We start from the raw sequence: 20,021 nt of genomic DNA on the forward strand, positions 1-20,021 counted from the left end.
AAGAAAATATAAAATCTGTACTACATGCTGAGCACTAAAAGAAGCCACGCCCAGATGATTCTCAGTTCATAGATCATTTATTCATTCTTTTGTGTCACAAACAATCCCTGAATTCAAGACAAATGGCTTTTTTACACTTTGTATTACGTATTTATGTACATTTTCTATAAAACACACAGTACTGGCATGTACTTTTTGATCCAAAAATGAAACGAACCCTGCTCTGTCTTGCGCTGTAGGACAAGTGCTTCAAAGGAAGTAGACAAGTCAAGGCGTTCGCACCCGCTAACCTCATTTGGAAAACTCTCAGAGTTGGTCAGTTTCCTCTCCGTTTCTACCGCGCGCACACACGGTTCGAAATACAGAAACGCGGTCTGACCGGAAAACTTCTTTAAAAGTTTACTCCGGTAAAAGTGAGACGAGAGGAAAAATCTGGTGCTGCGTGGAGCCTCTTCACAGCAACACAGCTAGACTACAGGTACAAACAGGGTGACGGCCGAGCAGACGGAGGATCCGCTCGGTGGGGCGACGTTCATTTGAAATTATCAACTGGTTGGCTGTTGTTTCTTGAGTCAACATTACATTACACAACAAAAGGATGATCTGGACATTGGGAAACCAGGCTACGGGATATGAGATTATAACATTCCAATAACAACATGTAGGATTTTTTTTTTTTTTTACCTGAACGTTATAAACAACCAAGAGCAGCAAACATGTCTTTGTGTCCATCGGGTAAAAAGATGGCGTTCATGGTCGGTCGCTGCTGTGTTGATGAGGTTCAGAAAATCTGTACAACCTGGACTTGGCGTCGCTGGAGAAAAGTTTGCTGCGTGTTCTTGATCCAAGTCATTTCGGTCTTCTGAGTCGGTCATGTTTGTGCAACAAAGGTAGTGCAGGTCTTTACACAGTGCTCAAACCTTGTTTTTTTTTTTCTCTTTATACACCGAGCACCAGGTGGCTTACTGAGAAAAGGTCTGTAGAGTCATTACTATCACACAAATCCCTCCAGGGGGCTGATTAACAGAAAAAGAAGAGACGTACAATCCACCAAGAGGCCAGTAAAATGTCTCTCTCTCTGCTTCTCTCCTCCACCGTTTATGATCCTCGCCTCGTCTGTACAAAATGTGTTAACGATATATTAAAGCCATAGGATTCGTTACCATGGAGTGTTGAGAAGAGATGCACCGAGAGTATTTCTGAAGTTTCTGACACAGGCCAGGTTCACTGGGAGCCGTTCAAGGTGTCGGCCACAGGATAGACGGAGTCCTGCTGAAGGCTCTCCGCGGGTAATAAACACTCTGAGACCGCTGGCTGAGGGCAGCGGGCCAGGCCGGCCCCCGAGTTGCAGCTCACGCAGCCCTGAGAGGGAGACAGAAGGATGCGTTTCACACGGACTCGACGTGAAGACCGGTGGTAATTTAGGAGCTCTGCGCTACCTGTGTGTCCAATTCCTGTGGGATGGTGTGCTGCTTGATCCAAGGATGGACCTTGGCCAGCTCTTCTTTCTGCTCCTGGCTGAACCACGGCTGGAGCGGCTGAAGCGCTCGCAGCTTTTCTCTGTCTTCTGCCAGCACTTCATTCTGATCCCTGTACAGGACAAAGATCATACTACGTTAAGGATGCACTGATCTGGCTTTTCCTACCCGATACCAAAACTTTTTTTTTTCTTTGACCTGACTAAGAATTTTTTACTTTAAGGATAATGATAAATATGAGAAGAAATGCACTTGTCTCATAAAATTAATTACATTCATCCCCATTTATGCCTCAAAGTATATGTCCCTAACCTTTAGCTCGGATTTTTTTTAAATCAAAAAGCACATAAAAGTAAATGATGTGGATTAACGCATTTATAGACTGCATCAAAGATTTGGTAAGTCTTTGATGCCTTTAAAAAAAATAGGGAAATCTCCCACCCACAGATTTTTCAGTATTTGCGTCAGCCAATCAGGAAACGGAGAGCTGATTGATTGGTGTAATTTTAGTCATCATTAAGTTAAAAAAAAATCCTACTGAGCTTTAATTGGCCAAGTATAAAGCAAGTGGGTCTTAATGTAAGCCTGACTTTGTGAGGCATTTAATGACAATAGACGTTTGTGAGCCTATTACAAAGTTTACTTCTAGGTTTAATTAAAAAAAAAAAAAGGAGCAAAAATGCAAGTTGCTCCCCAACTTTTCAAAACTGTGGATCTGTTGCTCCTCTTGCTCCATTGTTGAAGCTCCTGTATACAAACACACTTTTGTTTTCCAGGTAGTGACATTAACCACACCACTGGACAGCATCAGAAGCTAAAATTAGCTTAAATGTCAACTCTGTTATCAATTTGTCTTGGCTATATTTAAACCCTGTTTTACAGCATTTGCTCTCTCTCTCATGCATGATGCGATGCTAAATTTACTCCAAATAAAACAGACATTACGAGCTCAAGGCTAAATAAAATATTATGAATGCTGAAAATTATAGCTCTTTAAACTAAAATTGACTGAAGCCATGTCAAAAACTCAGCGGTGCATCTTTAAACTACATATCACATATAAACTATATATAAGTCTTAACGCAGCTGATGTTTACCTTGTGTGTATCTGGTAGGTCATCATGACCTGCTCAGGCGTGTGCTGGATCATGCTCCACAGGGAGCTCTCCACCAGAGTTTCAAAGCTGTGCGGCCGCTCCACCGACGCCTCCTGGCTCTTGCGGGCTTTGCGGGACGTGTCTGACGAGTCATTACTGGCAAAATACTTGCTGCTGTGGCTGCTGCCTGTAGGCCAGAATATTTTGCATCACTCTGGGCTCAAGACATCACTTACAGATATTAACATCCTTAGCCTGCTTAGTGACACTAAGAAGTCTGATACAAAGACATTCAAGGAAAGATGAGTTTAGTAATTGACATCCCGCAGTCTGGAAAGGGTCACAAAGTTATTTCATAAGACTCTGTGACTACAGCAAACCACATTGGTCTTTATTTACAAATGGAGACAACATGGGACATGAGTAAAGAACAAGAATGAGCAAAAATGGCAATCAAGGGAGAGTTGTAAACAACGTTTGATCTGAGCTGGAGTAGAAATTCATTTATCTAAAATGCTGAGTGTATTTAAGTTTACTTCATTTACTATTCTACAAGCACAAGCGCTCCTTCACCACTGGTGAATTGCAGGCAACATGGATTTGGTAAGCTAACGTCTCTCAAACAACCAACCTCTTCACTGTATCCTCCTTATTGAATAAAAACTGGCTTTATGAAGTACATTAAACAGCAGATTATGCTTTCTTCTTTGACGGGGGTAACTGTGTTAGGCACTGATGTCAAAGTTTAGTTTCATATCTAATCACTTTCTTTGCTGCCTTGTGCCTAGCCTCCGTTACACTTCCCCCCACCCCCACCTATTTATCCATTTAGAAACAAGCATGTGATTTAAAGCTAAAAGTAGCAAAAATGCTGATAAATGAACTTTAAAAAGACGATGGAGTGTGCTGCCGTTTGTACCGGTGTGTGAGGTGGACGTCTCGTTGGAGCCGGAGCCGGAGCCGGACCCCAGCGAACCTCCAGATTCCCCTGATCCAGATCCTGAAGCATTGGATCCGGTTCCTGACCTGGCGTCCTCCTGCAGGAGCAGGTCCAGCAGCTCGCTGGATGTTGACTGGGCGTCCTGGTTGCCAGACTCGCTTGGTGCGTCCCCCTTAACAAAGCAACGGTTTTCAAATCAATGTCACTTCAATCAAGTTACAGTGAGCATTTTCAACACTGATGATACGAGTCATAAGTTCAAGCTGACCTCGATGGCGTGGTGCTCGTGGAGACTCTCAGGGTGGTTGAGTCCAGTGCTGCTCTGCCCCTCGCTTTGTCTGGGAAGCTCCTCCTGCAAGAGGTTGAGCTGCAAAGGAGAGCTGGAGCGAGAACTGGAAAACAAGGCCTGAGGCCCGGCCGCCTCCTCTTCCTCCCCGATGGAGGACGCGGCCTTCTGCGAGGAAAGGAGCAGGCCCGGTGAGGTCTGAGCGCGTGGGCCGGTCTGGACCTGAAACTGAGGCTGAAGCTGAGGGAAGGACACGCCGCCAGGAGCGTAGCCCGTTATCATGCTGGGTCCTTGAGGTACAGCTGAGGGAACGGAGGGAAAGCCCGGAGTTAAGTTGGGATAGCTAGGCAGGATGACGGCCATGACGGGAGGCATGTACGGGTTAAAACTCTGGGCTGAAACCAGCGGGAGTGGGCTGTAAAAGTTCTGGACATTCTGCAGGGGCTCCATCTGAAGCGGTTGCAGGGCCGGCTGGCCCTGACCGGATGGCATGACGTTGAAGTTGTAGCCGAGCTGATTGGGAGGTTGCAGCATGGCGGGAGTTGCTGCGGGCGGCTGTGGCGGTCGGGGCTGCTCGGCGGCTGGATTCCCCAGGACGGGAAAGAACGGCACGGGGACGGGGGACGTTTGGCTGTAAGTCTCTGCCATCTGAGGCTGTGACGACTCAGAGGAGGGCCACGACGAGTAGGGCACGGGGCCGGTCGGGGAGGCGTAGCTATCCGAGGAGCCCTGAGGTTTGGGCCGCTTGCGTCTGGGCTTTGCTCTTCGAGAGCGATTCCAGCCTCCGGCACTTATTGGACGCATATAGTCCCCTGTGATGAAAGAGGGATCCAAAATAAAAACCTAATTTTTCTAGATTTCTATGGAGCAGAAAAGGATTCCGGACGGGAGCCCAGACCGTGCTCGGTCTTTTAAGCAGCATACCTGGTTGATGAGAGTGAGCCATCGAGCCGTTTTCCTGCTGCAAATAGGAGCTGTAGGGACTCTGAAGGATGCGATGGCGGAAACGATCAACATATTCCTGCTCCTCCTTCTGCGTGTGAGCTGACAGCACCTCCTTGGTGAGCCCGACCAACCTTCTCTCCTCCACAGCAGGACTCAGGGTCGGGCGGACGGGGGTCGCTGCAGGGTCAGCGGGCTCGCTGCCCATCGGGGCATCCTCCAGCGCAGTGGCCTCTGCAAGAAAAAAGAAAAAAAAAAAAAGGGGAAAAAGCGAGTTAACCTTTCTCTTCTGTAGAAACATCCAACACTAGTCAAACCTTTATGAAATGCACAAAAATACGTACCATACGGAACTTTCCTCTCGACACGATTCAGTTTTTTTTTTTTTTTAGCAATTTAATAAAGTAACAGATCAACAAAGAAAATCTCAGCAGCTTCCATGAGTCGACTCACTGAAGCAAGTAGGTTTTGTATACCTGACTCAGGCTGTGGCACATGGACGATGGTACTGCTGTACGAACACTGGCTAGTGACCGAGACAACACTCATGGCCTTACAGGACATGGTGATGTCTGTCAGAGGTGCCCCGACAACTGCTGCAGCTGCAGGGCCCACTGACACCTCACTGTCCAACACAACCCCTGGAAAGAGAGATGAGAATATGTTAACAGAAGCTGAACGTCGGTTACAGTCAAATGCAAAGGCTCGAGCGATAGCTGCTTTTACCTTCTGGAGCGTGTGGAGCAACACCCGCGGCGCCTTTGGGCTTCTCTTCTTCTGAGGCCGAGGACGAGGAAGAGGTCGTGTCCAAGGAAGGAGACTCGTTCTTTCGCTTCAGGGCTTGACCCGCACAGCCCTCCAAGTATCTGCAGAAAGAAAAATTGTCTCAGTGACAAAAAAACCCACACCGAACAAACACACAACGCTAAACTGTGGGTGCTGCAGAAGCCTGTGAAAACACACTTGATGATGTTGTCCACACAGTTGATCTGCTGATATGAGGGAATGTGCGTTTGCTTCCTGCTTTCTTCATTTCCTCTGACTTCAGGCTTGGCGGCTGAATGGAGGTGAGCCGCTGCAGAAACAAAAGGTTCACCGGCTTAGCCTTTAATAATAATAATAATCTGCCCGTTGAAAATGGGTTTCGTGGCTGTATGCTGAATAAAATTTCAGGTAGAAGGTTTGCAAATGATGCTCGTGCCCATGAACGTCTTAAATATTAATTGAATTAAAAGTGTAAAATACAACAAACTACTTCAATGAATTTGTAAAGCAAAAGGATTTCCTGGAAAATAAGTGATAGTGGATTCTTTTAATCCACAAAAGATAAAATGGGCTAATGTCACACTTCCAGAAAGCCACGGGTCTAAATATACTGAACATAAGCAACACAAAATCAGCTTTGATGGCTACAAAAAAAAATGTTATTGAAACATCAATTACCAAGTGACAATCAAGTAAATATTATCACCAGGATCTACATATTATATTTTAGCTGGTACAATGTTGACTTTCTGCCGTATAGAGAAACTTCCTAATAAAGTACAAATTTCCAACCGTTTCTGTTTGTAAATTCATTCAAAGTTGTGCTTCACATTACAATTTCACCCTAAAAACAAAATAAGATTCAAAATGCATAATCAAAAATCTTACATTTACGTCAAAACCAACACTACGCAACACTGAATTGAGTATTTATAAGGCCACTTCACCTATGTTCGGTTTGCCAGGCGGAGCGCTTCTTTGGCCGGAATCGAGCTGCGCGTGTCGCCCCCAGCTTTTCGACCTGTTCACGTCAGCACTGATCTGCTGCAAGGTCATCTGGGAAATGTACACAAGAACACAGAGATTGTATCAACACGAGTAACCTTTGCAGCTGATTTTGAGGATGCGCACCAGACAGGTGCGTCGACCGTCTCTGGCGACTCACCGGTTCCCGGTTTGAGTCCTCCCACAGGTTGCCGTTGCTCTCGCTCGAAGAAGCGAAGCTGACGTAATGCTCGTGGGAGCCATTACTTCCCAAACTGCCGTAACCGCTGGAGCCATTGTTGTGCACCGGCTGTGGAGAAGAGAGAATTACATCAAATGAGCTTTGGTACAGAGATTTAGCTTTCAGTATAACTAACATGTAAAAATGTGTTTAGCAGATTAATTGTAAAAAAAAAAAAAAAAATGCAATAATAAATTCACCTGAAGGAAAAGCTTATAGATCTTGGCTTGAAGGTCTTTTATTTCCTCGTAAGTGACTGGAACGTAATCCTTTGTACGAGCCGCAAACACATCCTCGTTCAGAGGACTCCTGCGGTGATATCGGCCCGGTCGCGTTATCTTCATTATCGAAATGTTAAACGCGATGAGAGAGAAATCTGACAAACTATCGCCACCGCTTACGTTCTGACTTTGTGCCGTCCAATGATGAAGGCCACCTTGCGGCTCCAAGGATTGATAAAACTGGACCAGCTGGTGTCCAAGGTGATGTAGTCTCCATTCTGACAGCACAGACGCACTGGAGAGTGCTCAAACGGAGGTTGGCCTGCATACTTTAATACTACGATAACGCATGAAAACACACACGCACACACACACACACACACAAAAAAAAATTCAAAAACATAGTTTTCACACAGTAAACAACAGGCGAGAAAACCCTCCGCCAACTTTCAACTCGCATCATTTAAAAAGACGGGACTGTGCTATAAGGCAATGTAAAAATAATGCAGTGATTTTTCCTTAATGTTCAATTTAAATCCTAAATAATTTCTGTGCCTTTCTGCACATTCACACTGCTTTTACATTGATTTCATGTGAAGAACGCCAGAAAGTTTGCTCTGCTGTTTTAAGCACTCACTTTGCCTGTGCATGGACAGCATGAGGGGACGGTCCTCTGGGTGGATGCAAGTGAGCAGCGACGTGCCAATCAGGTCCTGAGGCATGTATCCCAGCAACGGCACAGCCCTGAAGGATATTTAGAAAAAGATTAGCTCGCTGCCATGTTTGGTCACGCCACAAAATGATGGCGGTGCACATCGCTGTATGTCTGCTCACCTGTCATCAACTTCCAAGAAAACACAGCCGGGGGAGTGTGTTGTGGTGAAGATACGTTTGTCCATGGGAATACGAGGTGCTGCACGGACGAATAACATTTAAGCTAAATAGCAATGACAAAAACTTTGGTCTGGACAGAACCTTTGTATTGTAAATGAATAAATATGAATAATTCAAACAAGTGAATGCTATTATTAAGTGAGATCTGTTTAATTTGGTGTTGTGATCATTTGCTGCACCTTCGTAACCAGAGATGATTCGTTCGGCTAACGTCAGGCAGCACGGCTCCTCCTCCTCTCCTTCCTCCTCCGCACTCCCCGTTCCCTGCACCTTCAGCAGGTAAGGTGTGATCCTGAAAGGGTTGTAGCGCATCTCACCGTCGCGATCCTTGCTTCCTCTGAAACGATATGCAATTTCTTTTTTTTTTTAATTTTAAACACAAAAAATATGTTAAAACTACAAGTATTCTTGCCGTCTCATCGGTGTATTTTTCACATCTTGCCACAGATAAAAAGTTATTACGCTTGCCGACATCACAATCAGAGTTTGAAAGTGCTTGTGAAGAGCACAGTGGTTCTAAACATGATTATGACTCTCTCATAGTTAAGCAGGCCCTGCTGATTTAATATATGAGGCAAATTCTGAATGTTTCTATAAGTGTGAAAGGAAAAACTGACCTTATCCTGCAGAAGAAGGACTTGACCTGCGCACTGTCAAACAGAACTCCAGCTGTAGAGACGAAGGAAGAGAAAGCTTAAGTGTTTGTTCTTGTTTGTTGTGAGCTAAAGAAAACATAATATACAGTACATTTTATATTAAATATAATTTGCTAAAGCAGAGAGATTGTGATGCTGTCAACATTGCACGCTTTGTCTACTGCCGCTTTATTCTAATTTGTAGACAATGCAGTTGTGTTTTTCTCTTGTTCTTTAGTTTATTGGATTCAACAAAACTGCCCAAGACGATTATAAATATGGAAATTTATTACATGTTTATGGTGTTGAAAATTGCAGAAGATGGTTAAAACATAATGTACATTTCTCCAAGAGCTGTGTAAAATCATGTTTGTGATTTAATAAAAAAATAAAAAACGGAAAGAAAAAATTGGGATGCCATTTTTCCATCTTGTTAATTTACCTAAATGTCTAACTCTACCTCTCCATTTCCAAATGTCTTCACAGAACCTAAATCAACAAGAACATCGTCCCATGACGTACTGAAAGGTGCATCTCGTGCTTTTTCCCACTAAAAGCAACATTTAAGTAGTGCCTGTGAGCTCCTAATAGGATTTAAGTCATGTGAGTAAGGGGTCATGGTTGAGGGCTTTGCTGGCTTCCTGTGCTGCTGTAGTGTGTTCTAGAAACTGCCGACACATGCGTAAACCCTATAACCTACCGGGGCTTTTCACCGTTACTTATCCCAGAGGAGTCCATCTGTCTTCTCTATTAAGAACACTAATTTAATCTGTCCATAAATCTTCAGAAAAAGCTGCCATTTTGTGCATTAAAGCTCAGTTTTGTTAAGCAGTCACTGAGTTCCAGATTTATTCAAGTTTCTCGTGCCTCCAAGTGCCAACATCCTTGTTGAAAATGTTGATAGATAATTGAATCCAAGAAGGTAGTTTTGAATCATTTTGCTCTGGAATGCTGTCTGCTAAGAAATGTTTCATCATCAAACATACATTATCTGGCTCATATTGCATATTTATAAACGGCAAACAAAGTCTTTCTTTAGACAAAAAAAAAATTTAAAAAAATAAAAATACAGTGTCACCTAAAAACGATCTAATCAACCATGGAGTAGCCAGAATAGTCAGTCATCAAATAACTTTGAATCCTATTTCCACATCTAGTACTGTAATAGTTAATATAAGTCAAAATGTAATACCGAATAAGGAAAGACTGCCAGATGAAAATGTTCCAAAAGCCTACCAGAGTGCGAGTTGCTCCACGGTGGCAGGTGAGGCTGTGCCGTGTGCGAGTAGAAGACGTTGACGTCTTGGTGGAAGAGCAGCTCGACAAACTTTGCAGACTCCAGGTACTTCCTCTTGCAGCACAGCAAGCTGGGAGCCTGCTCCGATGTGTACAACACGCGGCCGCCCGAGAGAGAGAACACCATCACAAAGGAATCCTGTACAAAACACGGAGATGAGCGACGACACCAATCAAACGGAAACCAAGCAGATGTACAATTCTTTCTAAAAGTATAGAAAGTCCTTGGGTTAATCTTAATTTAATCTTGTTATAACCAGAAATTTTGGTCTGTTTTATTGAGATTCTGTAAAAACAGATTGCAATGAAGTAGTGCACAGCATGGTGGTGGTGGCAGCGTCAATCTGTGGGGGGCTGATGGGAAGATGAATAAAGCTAAACAAATATGAAAGATCATAGCTGAGAAGGGGAAAGAAAATAGGGCATCTTTATGAATGAGTATCTGAAAAGGGTGACATGCATTTGTAGTCAGACCCCTTGAGTCACCTTTTGCTCATGTCATACTTTTGGTTTAAGTCTCAGTTTTGAACATTTGTACAAAGTTTTCATCCTGCTTTAGGTACACTCTCAGAGTGGATAGAAGTCTACTGAACAACAATTTTCCAGCTGTGCCACAGATTCTCTATTAGATTTGCTTCTAGACGTTGGATTATCCAACATGTTTTTCTCTAAATCATTCTACTGTAGTACTGACTGTGAGTTTACACTTGTTGGTAGGTAAGGCTTTGACCCAGTCCTGAGTCTTTTAAAACTCATGACAGTTTCTTTAAGTTGACCCTGCATTTAGCTTCATTTATTTTCCTATCAACTCTAGCATTCCCACCCGCATGATTTTACCACCACCCTGTTATGCACAACTATGTGCTGGTTTATCACCCAAAATCCTTGAAAAATGCATAGGAGGAAAAACACAAGGAGTGACGTCTTCCACGCGTTTCGGATCTACATGCAAATGTGAGCGCATACCGTGTTCTTGAGGTTGTGCTCAGAGGTGACCCTCTCCAGCTCTTCCAAGGTGCAAACAGTGGCATCTTTTCTCTGGTCTTGTCCATTCTGTATCAGCAGTTTGTAGTATTCGCTGTTGGCTACAGACGATAACGCACAGTTTAAAATAGAAAAGTCTCACAGTTTGTCGTGACTCTCCCCGATTGGCGGGGGTTTACCTTGTACTTGCTTGACACAGTTGAGAGCGTAGTTTAAGGCCTCCACAGTGCTGGGTTTGCTGTGGCTCCGTTTGTCGGACGGAAGCCTCTTTTTCATCTCAGCCACTGTGCTCACCACTTCTCTGTGGGAGTGGCCTCGTCCCCTGACAGCCAACTCGCTGCTTTAAAAAGAAAAATAATGAAAAGAACAGCAAGGAACCAAACAATCAGATTAAATAATCAAAAGGGCAACAACAAAATAGAAATTAGGAATTTCTTTAAAGGAGCGTATATGTTTTCAAACTCAAAGACAGGGCCTGGTTTCTCTGAAAGTATCAGATGAGTTGAATGAATGAATGCCCTTTTTCTACGATGACATCTAAACAAGAATTGTTTGTTGCTCAATGTTAGTCATGCATTTTGCTTTGTTGGGTTTAATTGTGGAAAAGTAGCCATGTTGGTAAAACTCAGAGTTACTTAGTGTTTCTGAGGCTTGAGCTACAAAAATAAGCAAAAATTTGTATTTGTATTAAACAACTTTTTGTTTTCTTTGACCTCAAAATAAAAGTAATAAAAATTCAGCCCTTATTTTAAATGGTTAGATATTCTCCTGACCCAAAGGTGTCATTTAATTTGAAGCCAAAAGTTCAGTACAGAAAGAAAAGTAAGTAATTACCTCTTGGTCGACAGTGAGGGACATCCTCTGGCGCTCCTTGGGCTTTCATTGGTTGAGGAAGAAAGATCATTGGAGGTGCTGGTCATCTCCTCATCTTCCTGCCCCACGTCTCCGGCTAAAGCTCCTTGTCCCTCTGCCATGAGGTCCTGCAGATGCAGTTGCCCATCCTGACGCCCAGATGTGCCCCCGCCTGCTCCTTCACCCTCTGCAGGGCCCAATGGCAAAGCTGGTTCCTCCCCGCCTTGACCCCCATCCCCTCCTGACATCACCACACTCTGGTCATACATCAACAGCATATTGTCCGGTTAAAGTTGCAACGAAGTGTCTTCATGTGTTCAGGGGGAAGAGGTTCCATGTGGCGACAATAAATTGACAATAGCTCAGGTGAATGCCGAGTCAAGGATATGACGCAGTGTCTCGAGCGCTGTAAGATAACAGGACGTAAAGGTCGACTGTTAAGATCCATAATCAGAAGACGGGTCTAGATTTACTTCCTGGAACAACAAGAACCTGCACAAAACCATTTACTTCTTTTTAATATTTATGGACTGTGCACAAGCGCACCAATAGAAATAAATTTTTTGAAGTGGTCAGATCTTTGTTGAACTACTTTTAGCAGTAGTGCATCTATCTCTACCTGCTTTGAACGTCAAGAGACTGAAAAACTTTCCTGAAGTGAATAGGACAGTGGTGCTGATATGAAGACTGTCATCAAGCGAAAGCTTTTCTTGGGTCTATAACACAAGAGCTGCAATAAACCCCGAAAGAGTAGCAATGATTAAGATTTACACATATATACAATAACTACTTTTTATTGAAAATTTCATTCACTATAGCAAAAACTGACCAAACCGACTCAGTTCTTTGTGAATATATAGGCGCTGCTGTTAAACTATAATTAACCAGATTTTTGGTAACATTGTACTACTCGCACCCATCCAATCAAAAAATTACCCAGATAGAAACTGTCTGACATTATGACGTATGCTAAAGGACCACAACAGCAACACATCGAGTGCAATTTATTACATCTATGAGTCTGAAAAGGGTTAACAAGGCAGTTTTGGGACATTGGTACTAAAGTAAGCACAGTGAGAACAATTACACACATGGAGAAAGGTAGCAGTGGAGAACCTTCTCAGAGTGGCCAGAAGGTCAGCAAAAATCCAGAACAAGATCTAAATCACTGACGTTGCCTCAGCTACAGTCAGCCTTAATGACTCAACAATAACAAAGATACTGGGCAAAAATGGCCATGGCGCCCCTAGTGATTATGGCAACAGCTTTTTTACACAATGGCACTAAAGCTCAACTCTATCCTGCACCTTTCTTTACTTTAATTGGTTGAGGTTAGGTTAATCATTTCACGAAACTAATGGGGTCTATTGTGACAATCTAGGGTCATCTTGACTTAACTGCTTTCCCGTAAATAACCTTATTAGGTCAACATTATCCTGTATGTGGATGTGCAGCTCTTTGGTGTAAAGTTGTTGTCCATGAAGTGAGTTCCGAAAACACTCGGACAAGCCTAAACCTGACTGCCACGAGGATGCATATCTGGTGTTGAATCATCATCAACAGTTTCAGCCAGAATTTACCTACAATTAACTTTTTTTTTTCCATTTAATGTTTTAAATACTCGAATCAAAACAAGAAAAAAAACGAATTCAGCTTGCACAGCCTTTGCAAAAATACAAAAAACACAAATTTTTTTTGTATGTTTTCTACCATGTTCAGAATAATGTTTCTATTTAGCAAGCAAGGACAAATATAGTCTGCCTCTTTATCTAATGCTACTGCTGTGACTGATCATCACACCAACTTGTTGCCGTCTGACTCACTCCCATAAGCGTCCATTTACACTTGAACATCGTCAGTCATCATAACAGCAATACTGTGATACTCGGTTGTGTAACTACGATTACAAGTGATTCTTAGTATTACATTATTACAAGTCAAGTCAAACCCAGCAGGTAATTTGCAGAGATGTAGACCTTGCTATATACAAATAACACATCAGATAAAAGTCTTTACTCGCAAATTACTTAAAGCAACAGTCATGTATGTGAACACAGTTACTGCTGTACATTATCATCTGACTTGGCCTTAATCCTGCAGCACAAAAATAAGGTTGATTCTATTTTTAGGTAGCTTCGATTCAGCTACAAGGTGTCGGTAAGGCACTTTCACATACAGTTCCACCTGAAACATTCACACCTCTCACCATTTTCTAGGCTGCAAACTTTTTCTAAAAGTGATTTGAGTTACAATCTGCACACAATGCATATCAGAGAAGAAAACAAGCAATGAACACGCAGGGAAGAGCGGCATACCTCTCATGACAGAAATACAGATATCGGAGCAGAACACAAGAAGAAATACGGCGGCAATGAATGTCCCGAAAACCAGTGTGCGGTAATTGTTCTTTAGAAATGAAAGCTGTCTGGTTAAGAGAGGAAACCAAGAAGCCAGTGGTCAGTGAGGTAAAGCGTCAAAGTTCTTATGCAGAGTTAGGAAATACTGCTCAACTATCGACTATGTTAATGCACTCTACCAATCCGGTCTTTATTTTAGCATTGTTGACCTTTTAGAGAGCATTTCTCACTAAAAGGTTCATAGATGTTAGATTTATTTTTCCGTAAGTATGACAAATAGCCAACGTAACAAAGGAGTGACTTCAAGAGCAGTGTGTAAATGTCCTTGGGTAGCACTGACAGAGTCAAGACTCAACATCTCTGGAAAAACCTTAACATGGTTGTCTGCTGATGCTGCCTACCCAAACCTGACTGGGCTTGAGAGGATGTGCAGAAAATAGAAGAAAGCATCCAAACATGAGTTTACCGAGCTTGTAGAGATACTGCCAAGGCTATTTTCACACATTTAGTCACAGGTATAAGTACTCGGGTATCTGCAATGAACGGAATACCTTCTAGCAGGGCTGTAGTTAATGAATGTGCTAAGGTGACTTTTATTTTGTTAATGTTATGCATGATTAACTTAAGAGCTGCCTGTGAAAACAGACCTGTAGGCTGAGCTGCAAGACTTTCGCTGTTTGTGGAAGATTAGATGGTGATTAAATGATATAGCTTATAATACAGTTTCCCAATAGTCAAAGATTTTCCAAAGAATGATGTCACTAAAGCTTAACACCCTGCACATTTAGCTTGCTAAGACAAGTATAATAGCAGTTACATAAAATATAGAGGTGGAAGATGGAAGTAGGTGAAAATCTCATGTCTCAATGTTAAAAAAAACAAACAAACTCTACAGTCTTTCTTTTCACTTTAGCTCAGGTAACTGTCTCCATGTACACTGCTTAAAAATTACATTTATAATACACTTTTCTGACCTAAAATTCTATTTTAACCAAAAGCCTGCAATAAACTGTTGTGTTAATAAAAATGGTAGCGAACAGAAGGAAATAAAATGATTAAAAGATGTTCTAAGAGAGCAGAGATGCAGCTAAAATGCTTCCTGTTATTATGTTAAGGTAATATATCTTAATGCAGAACGATGACTTTATGTAGCCTAACTGGTCAGTAGTTTTTATTCTATTCTAAACAAATAAAAACACAACAGTGCTTTGTTGTATTTGTATATATATATATATATATATATATATATATCGGCACCAACATTGGCCGATATTAGTCATTTTTTTAACATATTGGTATCGGTCTGGCAACCAGACCGATACCAATATGGTACCATTGTTAACAACCAATATTTGTTTTCATCGTGTTGCCATTTGTTTTCAGATGGTTAAATCCTTTGGTTTCATCTTTAAGTATCCACCTTCTGTACTTCTAAGCTCCAGCAATTTAAACTTGGGATTAAATGATTCATCCCAAAACCATTTACATGCACAGCCTAAGAACGCTGATGTAAAGTTTTCTGCCTAACTCATAAATAACCATTGCTAATTATTTCAATATACAACAGAGAAAATCCCAAGATTAGCACTTAATATAATGACTGATCAAATATTATTTCTAAGTATTCACTTCAGTCAAATCCATTTAGACTTCCTGCAGTCATGACTGCACCCGTTTCTCACCAACTTCAAGGAAAGTTTGTTGATTTTGCCCTTTCCTAATACATTGTGTAAAAATGCATTATAAAGTCAAGAAGTCATTTAGGAAGTCAATGAATTAGGTGTAAATGAATCTCATTCTCAATGTGAGCAAGTGTGTAGTGGGGGAGTGGGGGGCATAAATAAATTGTACTTTGGGTAGAAAAATATCATACTAAAAGAAAAACAATTTAGTACGTTAAAATTAAATAAAAGGTTTCATCAATGGTAGTTCTCTAAAGCTCAAACCTGACAAAAGTCTGATTCTCCTAAAACAGCTCTAATTTAAAGCATACCACCTAAGGCTAAGACTAATAGCATCAGAGACCAAAAAAAAAAAAACATTTTAGAGGAACATGAGAAGTAAATAAATAGAAATTCTACAGTTAGAAACATTCAAATGATAAAATTATGCATTACAACACAAAATCTAAGATTGTGCTAAATAGCTTTGGGAAAAAACAATGGTATGACAGGTCAAACAGGAATCTGCAGCTACGTGACGCAAACATCCATGTTAATGTATTTGAGTTGGCCACATTGACTATTACGTAAGCTGAAACCTTTGGCCTTATTTTATAAAGATATGTGAGAAACATGACTTGATGTACTCTTTATTCAAAAAAAAAATTAACAATAAATGTTATCTTGCAATAAAAGACACAACTTCCTATAACAAAGCAGCTCTGACAGGGTAAATACCTATATTTGGTGATGGAGTCACGTACATGTTGGTTGTCAATTTATAGTGTCTGGGGTTAGTGATAATTTATTCATCAAATACAATAAAAAAAAAAAAAGAAAAGAAAAAATACCAAATGGACCTATGTGGTGACAAGCTTTGTGCAACCTATGAGCATATTTGTTGTAATTACATAAAGAACTTCTAAATGGTCCATAGACCTCTCGGAGACTACGGACCTTTATTCAGCTACAGTCAGTATGAATGTGTCTGTCATTAATTCTGAAAACATTTATTCCCAAGTTAAAGGAGAAAAATGAAAAATAACTAGTCAATTAATAAGGAAACATGGCAAAACAGATATAAAAAAAAACAAAAATTAAGACGTGAACATTTTAAAACACCCTTGTTTTTTTTAGTCTCTGACAAAAAACTACAACCTTCTTACAATATTTTAAAGTGAAGGTCTTACAAAGTTCACTTTTGGGCTAGTTTCTTTTGCACTCGGTTTGTGTTCAATCCTAGTTTTTCTATCTGATCTATTTGTCTTTTTAAATTGTTTTCAGTTGACATCCGTTATGAATCTGAGTTGAAATAAAGGGAAACATAATCCTGAAGCATCAACCAATACTCAGTTATTCATCTGTTAACTTATCTATATATGTTAATTATCTCCCCAAATAACTTATCGAAGTTATTGAAGTTTGTTGAATGAATACATTCAGAGAAATAATTTAGAAAAACATCAATAAATATAAAACATATAAATAAACCAAGATTTTACAACAAAAGATAAAAAATAAAACCTAACTTATAATGGCAATAGGGAAGCTTAAAGAGTTGGGGGTAGGAGTGGGAAATTCAGTCTGAAATAGTGAAAAGGCTAAATTAATGAAATTATTTTTATTTTTAGGGAAAAATCTAATGAAACCTGAAGAAAATAAAGTTAGAGGTTGATTACTGTAAAAATGCATCTTTAAAAAAAAAAAAAAATGAAGAGGAAAAAAGCCAAGTCAGATGAAGGATCACATTTATGATCCCGATCTAGTACAATTTACTCCAGGTTTTTTAAAATATTATAAAATATTCTAATGATTTAATTTACAAAATAAGTTTTAAATACAATTTTCTTAATTTATACTCTGACTGAAAATAAAAATTTTAAAATTTCACATAAAGTTACTATATAAATTGCTCAGATCTCTAACCCAATCACACCTCTGATTTGTACCAAAAAATAGATAATAAACCACAACAATTCACAAACGACCACAACACAGGTTTAAGGTTTCCCTCGCCCCTCCCAAGTAGAACCCACTGACCCCAATAGTGTCCATAATCACCACACGTCACTACTTGATACGTGCAGAAAGAAAACCAAATGACTTAAACCACTAATCCGTAATTTAATGTCGTTTTAACTTGTCTAAAGTGACGTGCATAATCTTCCCTGTGTCTATGTTAAAAGACATACAAAAAACTAGAATTAAAATGTTTCCAGAAAATTTCAATAACGGCATTGTAACTCAATATGTAGTTTTATAAGCAAATGCTGCACATTATTGCCTCACGCTCCACTATTATTGCTTAGGATTTACATGTCGTAATTGAAATACAATTTCACTGTATTGGCTGATTTTTGACTGCTAGCAAACCCAGCGCGACTGGCTAGCTGCATGTTACACGGCTACATTAGCAATACAAACTAGTAACGATTGCTTTTACAAATTGTCTTCAACGGTAAATACCCACCTAAAGTTGTATGTCACATTATTATAATACTACCTTAGCATAATCTAATAAAAGACGAAGTTTACATTACTTTTGTTTACATTCACTTGCTGCTCTTGGGGTGAAGTGCATAGCTAGCCTTTCCAGTTAGCCAACTCTAGAACTCCATCTCAAATTACATTTATTTTGAGAAACATTTACCTTTTGAGATCCACGAGATCTTAGGTTTAATATCCAAAACTTAGGTGTCCACAAAATTGATTGTCCATCCAGTATAAAGTAATTATTTTTTCGTTGTTTCCCTGTTACGCATCTTATAACGTCATCCAGCCCAAACCGTTTGACACAAATGTGCAACGTGAGCCCGGCATAGAGTAGCCCCGCCCTGTCGGTTGTGATTGGACAGGCATAATTTGAAGCTGTTGTTTGATTGGACGTGTGGGCGTGCCCCACACCTAGGCTTGCCAGAAACTCGCGGTCGGTGCACGTGTATCCCCATGTTATGCAACAGGGAAACAACAAGCCAGAGCAGACTGCGCAAGCATTTTTGATTCACCCGAACTGCCACACTCACGCCTCTGCAACTGAATGAATAGTCTGTGCACATCTCAGTACTTTCCCGATGGAGTGTCGTTTTGTACATTATTCTATAAAACGCTAAATCTTCACATTTTGAATTCAACATAATCCTGAAAGCTCAGGACAGAGTACAATTTGAAAATGATTGATCAACTGAAGACAAAAAAGGAAAAAGAATAATCCCCTTATCTTTAAAAGCAGGTCAAAGCTGATGGTAAGATGTAGGAGCTGAAGATGGAAAACCTTGAAGAAAATGGGGTTCCTCTTCTACCAAGATAACTCTTAATTGCATCACCAGTCACAAATGAATTGTATCAATGAAAACATAATTCATTAGATTGAGCTATAAGCTAAATCTATGAGAGAAAAAAAAACTACAAAATAGATCTCTTTACATTACAATGTGCATGAACTTGAGTTGTCTTGGAAATATTAATGGGCCAGCCATGTAGGGTACATGGCAAACATAGGGAAGAAGGAACTCTGGGTAGATAACACCAAACTTAAAATTTTGACCCACATATGAGGTATTATGATATAAATAAACACCCTGAAAACACCTGACCTGGAGATGGCAGCAACATATTGTCGGGATGTTTTACTTCATCAGGTAATGGGAAGCGCTTGTGAGTTGATGCAAAGGTGGATGGCAGTACACGGCTGAAACTTACATTCCAGAGAAAGACCATGCCCCAAAGACTATGCCAGAGTTACAATCCTGCCTGTACAGCCAGGGCTATTATTGAGTTGTTCCAGTCGAAGCATATTAGACAAGCTGAAGTCCAACAACAATTCCAAATGAGAACATGTTGAAAAAAATAATTGGTCATCACAGTCAGTCTTCAGTCAGTCATGGGATGACTGGGGTACCAATTGTGGTATCTCTTAGAAAAATCAATCTGTCTGTAGTGTTCATGAATAGGATCTCGAGGAATAGCTATGGAGAAAAGGCTGTATGGTTAGGGAGCCCCACAGTCTTAAGTTTCGCTTTTTGCAGAAAATGTGACACTTTTGGCTTCTTCAGGCCCTAGCCGTCAACTTGCAACTGGACAGTCTACAATCTAGTGTGAAATGGCTGGGTAGAGACACGAAGCCACAAAAAGCTGGAAGAGGAATTGGGTCTCTCTCCAAGATCTTTCACCCCACCACCTGATTTTGGATAAACAGAAGACAGTGGATGAATGGAGATACCTTCCATCTAATTTGACCAGGTTTGAGCTTTTTTGCAAAAAATGGACATAAAAATCCAGTGTGTAGATGAGCAGAGCTGGTAGAGACATGTCTAAAGACATGAAGCTGCAAGTGCAGAAAAAGGTGACTTATTGTTCCTGTAAGACAGACCTTGCTTAATCAGTAATTG

General features: G+C 40.8%; 1 protein-coding gene across 2 annotated transcripts; it reads right to left on the reverse strand.

The window, feature by feature from the left end:
• Positions 1–58: 58 nt before the first annotated feature.
• Positions 59–18,435, reverse strand: per3 (period circadian clock 3). Of its 2 annotated transcripts, none has more exons than XM_017304942.1 (22): positions 18,284–18,435; positions 11,598–12,021; positions 10,943–11,100; positions 10,746–10,864; positions 9,720–9,918; positions 8,466–8,517; positions 8,028–8,185; positions 7,789–7,867; positions 7,592–7,698; positions 7,135–7,291; positions 6,934–7,042; positions 6,674–6,802; positions 6,456–6,564; positions 5,707–5,818; positions 5,470–5,609; positions 5,220–5,384; positions 4,726–4,977; positions 3,784–4,613; positions 3,495–3,687; positions 2,576–2,762; positions 1,440–1,590; positions 59–1,362 (listed from the first exon to the last, which is right to left on the reverse strand). In XM_017304942.1, the coding sequence occupies exons 2-22, from the start codon at positions 11,891–11,893 to the stop codon at positions 1,225–1,227; spliced, it is 3,840 nt and encodes a 1,279-aa protein (XP_017160431.1). In that variant the 5' UTR covers positions 11,894–12,021; positions 18,284–18,435; the 3' UTR covers positions 59–1,224. The 2 variants fall into 2 exon arrangements, with proteins under 2 accessions (XP_017160431.1, XP_008407502.1); XM_008409280.2 differs by having other exon boundaries at positions 10,943–11,103; positions 18,284–18,434.
• Positions 18,436–20,021: the final 1,586 nt, after the last annotated feature.

Source organism: Poecilia reticulata, linkage group LG5 (assembly GCF_000633615.1).
Source record: "Poecilia reticulata strain Guanapo linkage group LG5, Guppy_female_1.0+MT, whole genome shotgun sequence".
In the NCBI taxonomy this organism is placed as follows: Eukaryota; Metazoa; Chordata; class Actinopteri; order Cyprinodontiformes; family Poeciliidae; genus Poecilia; species Poecilia reticulata.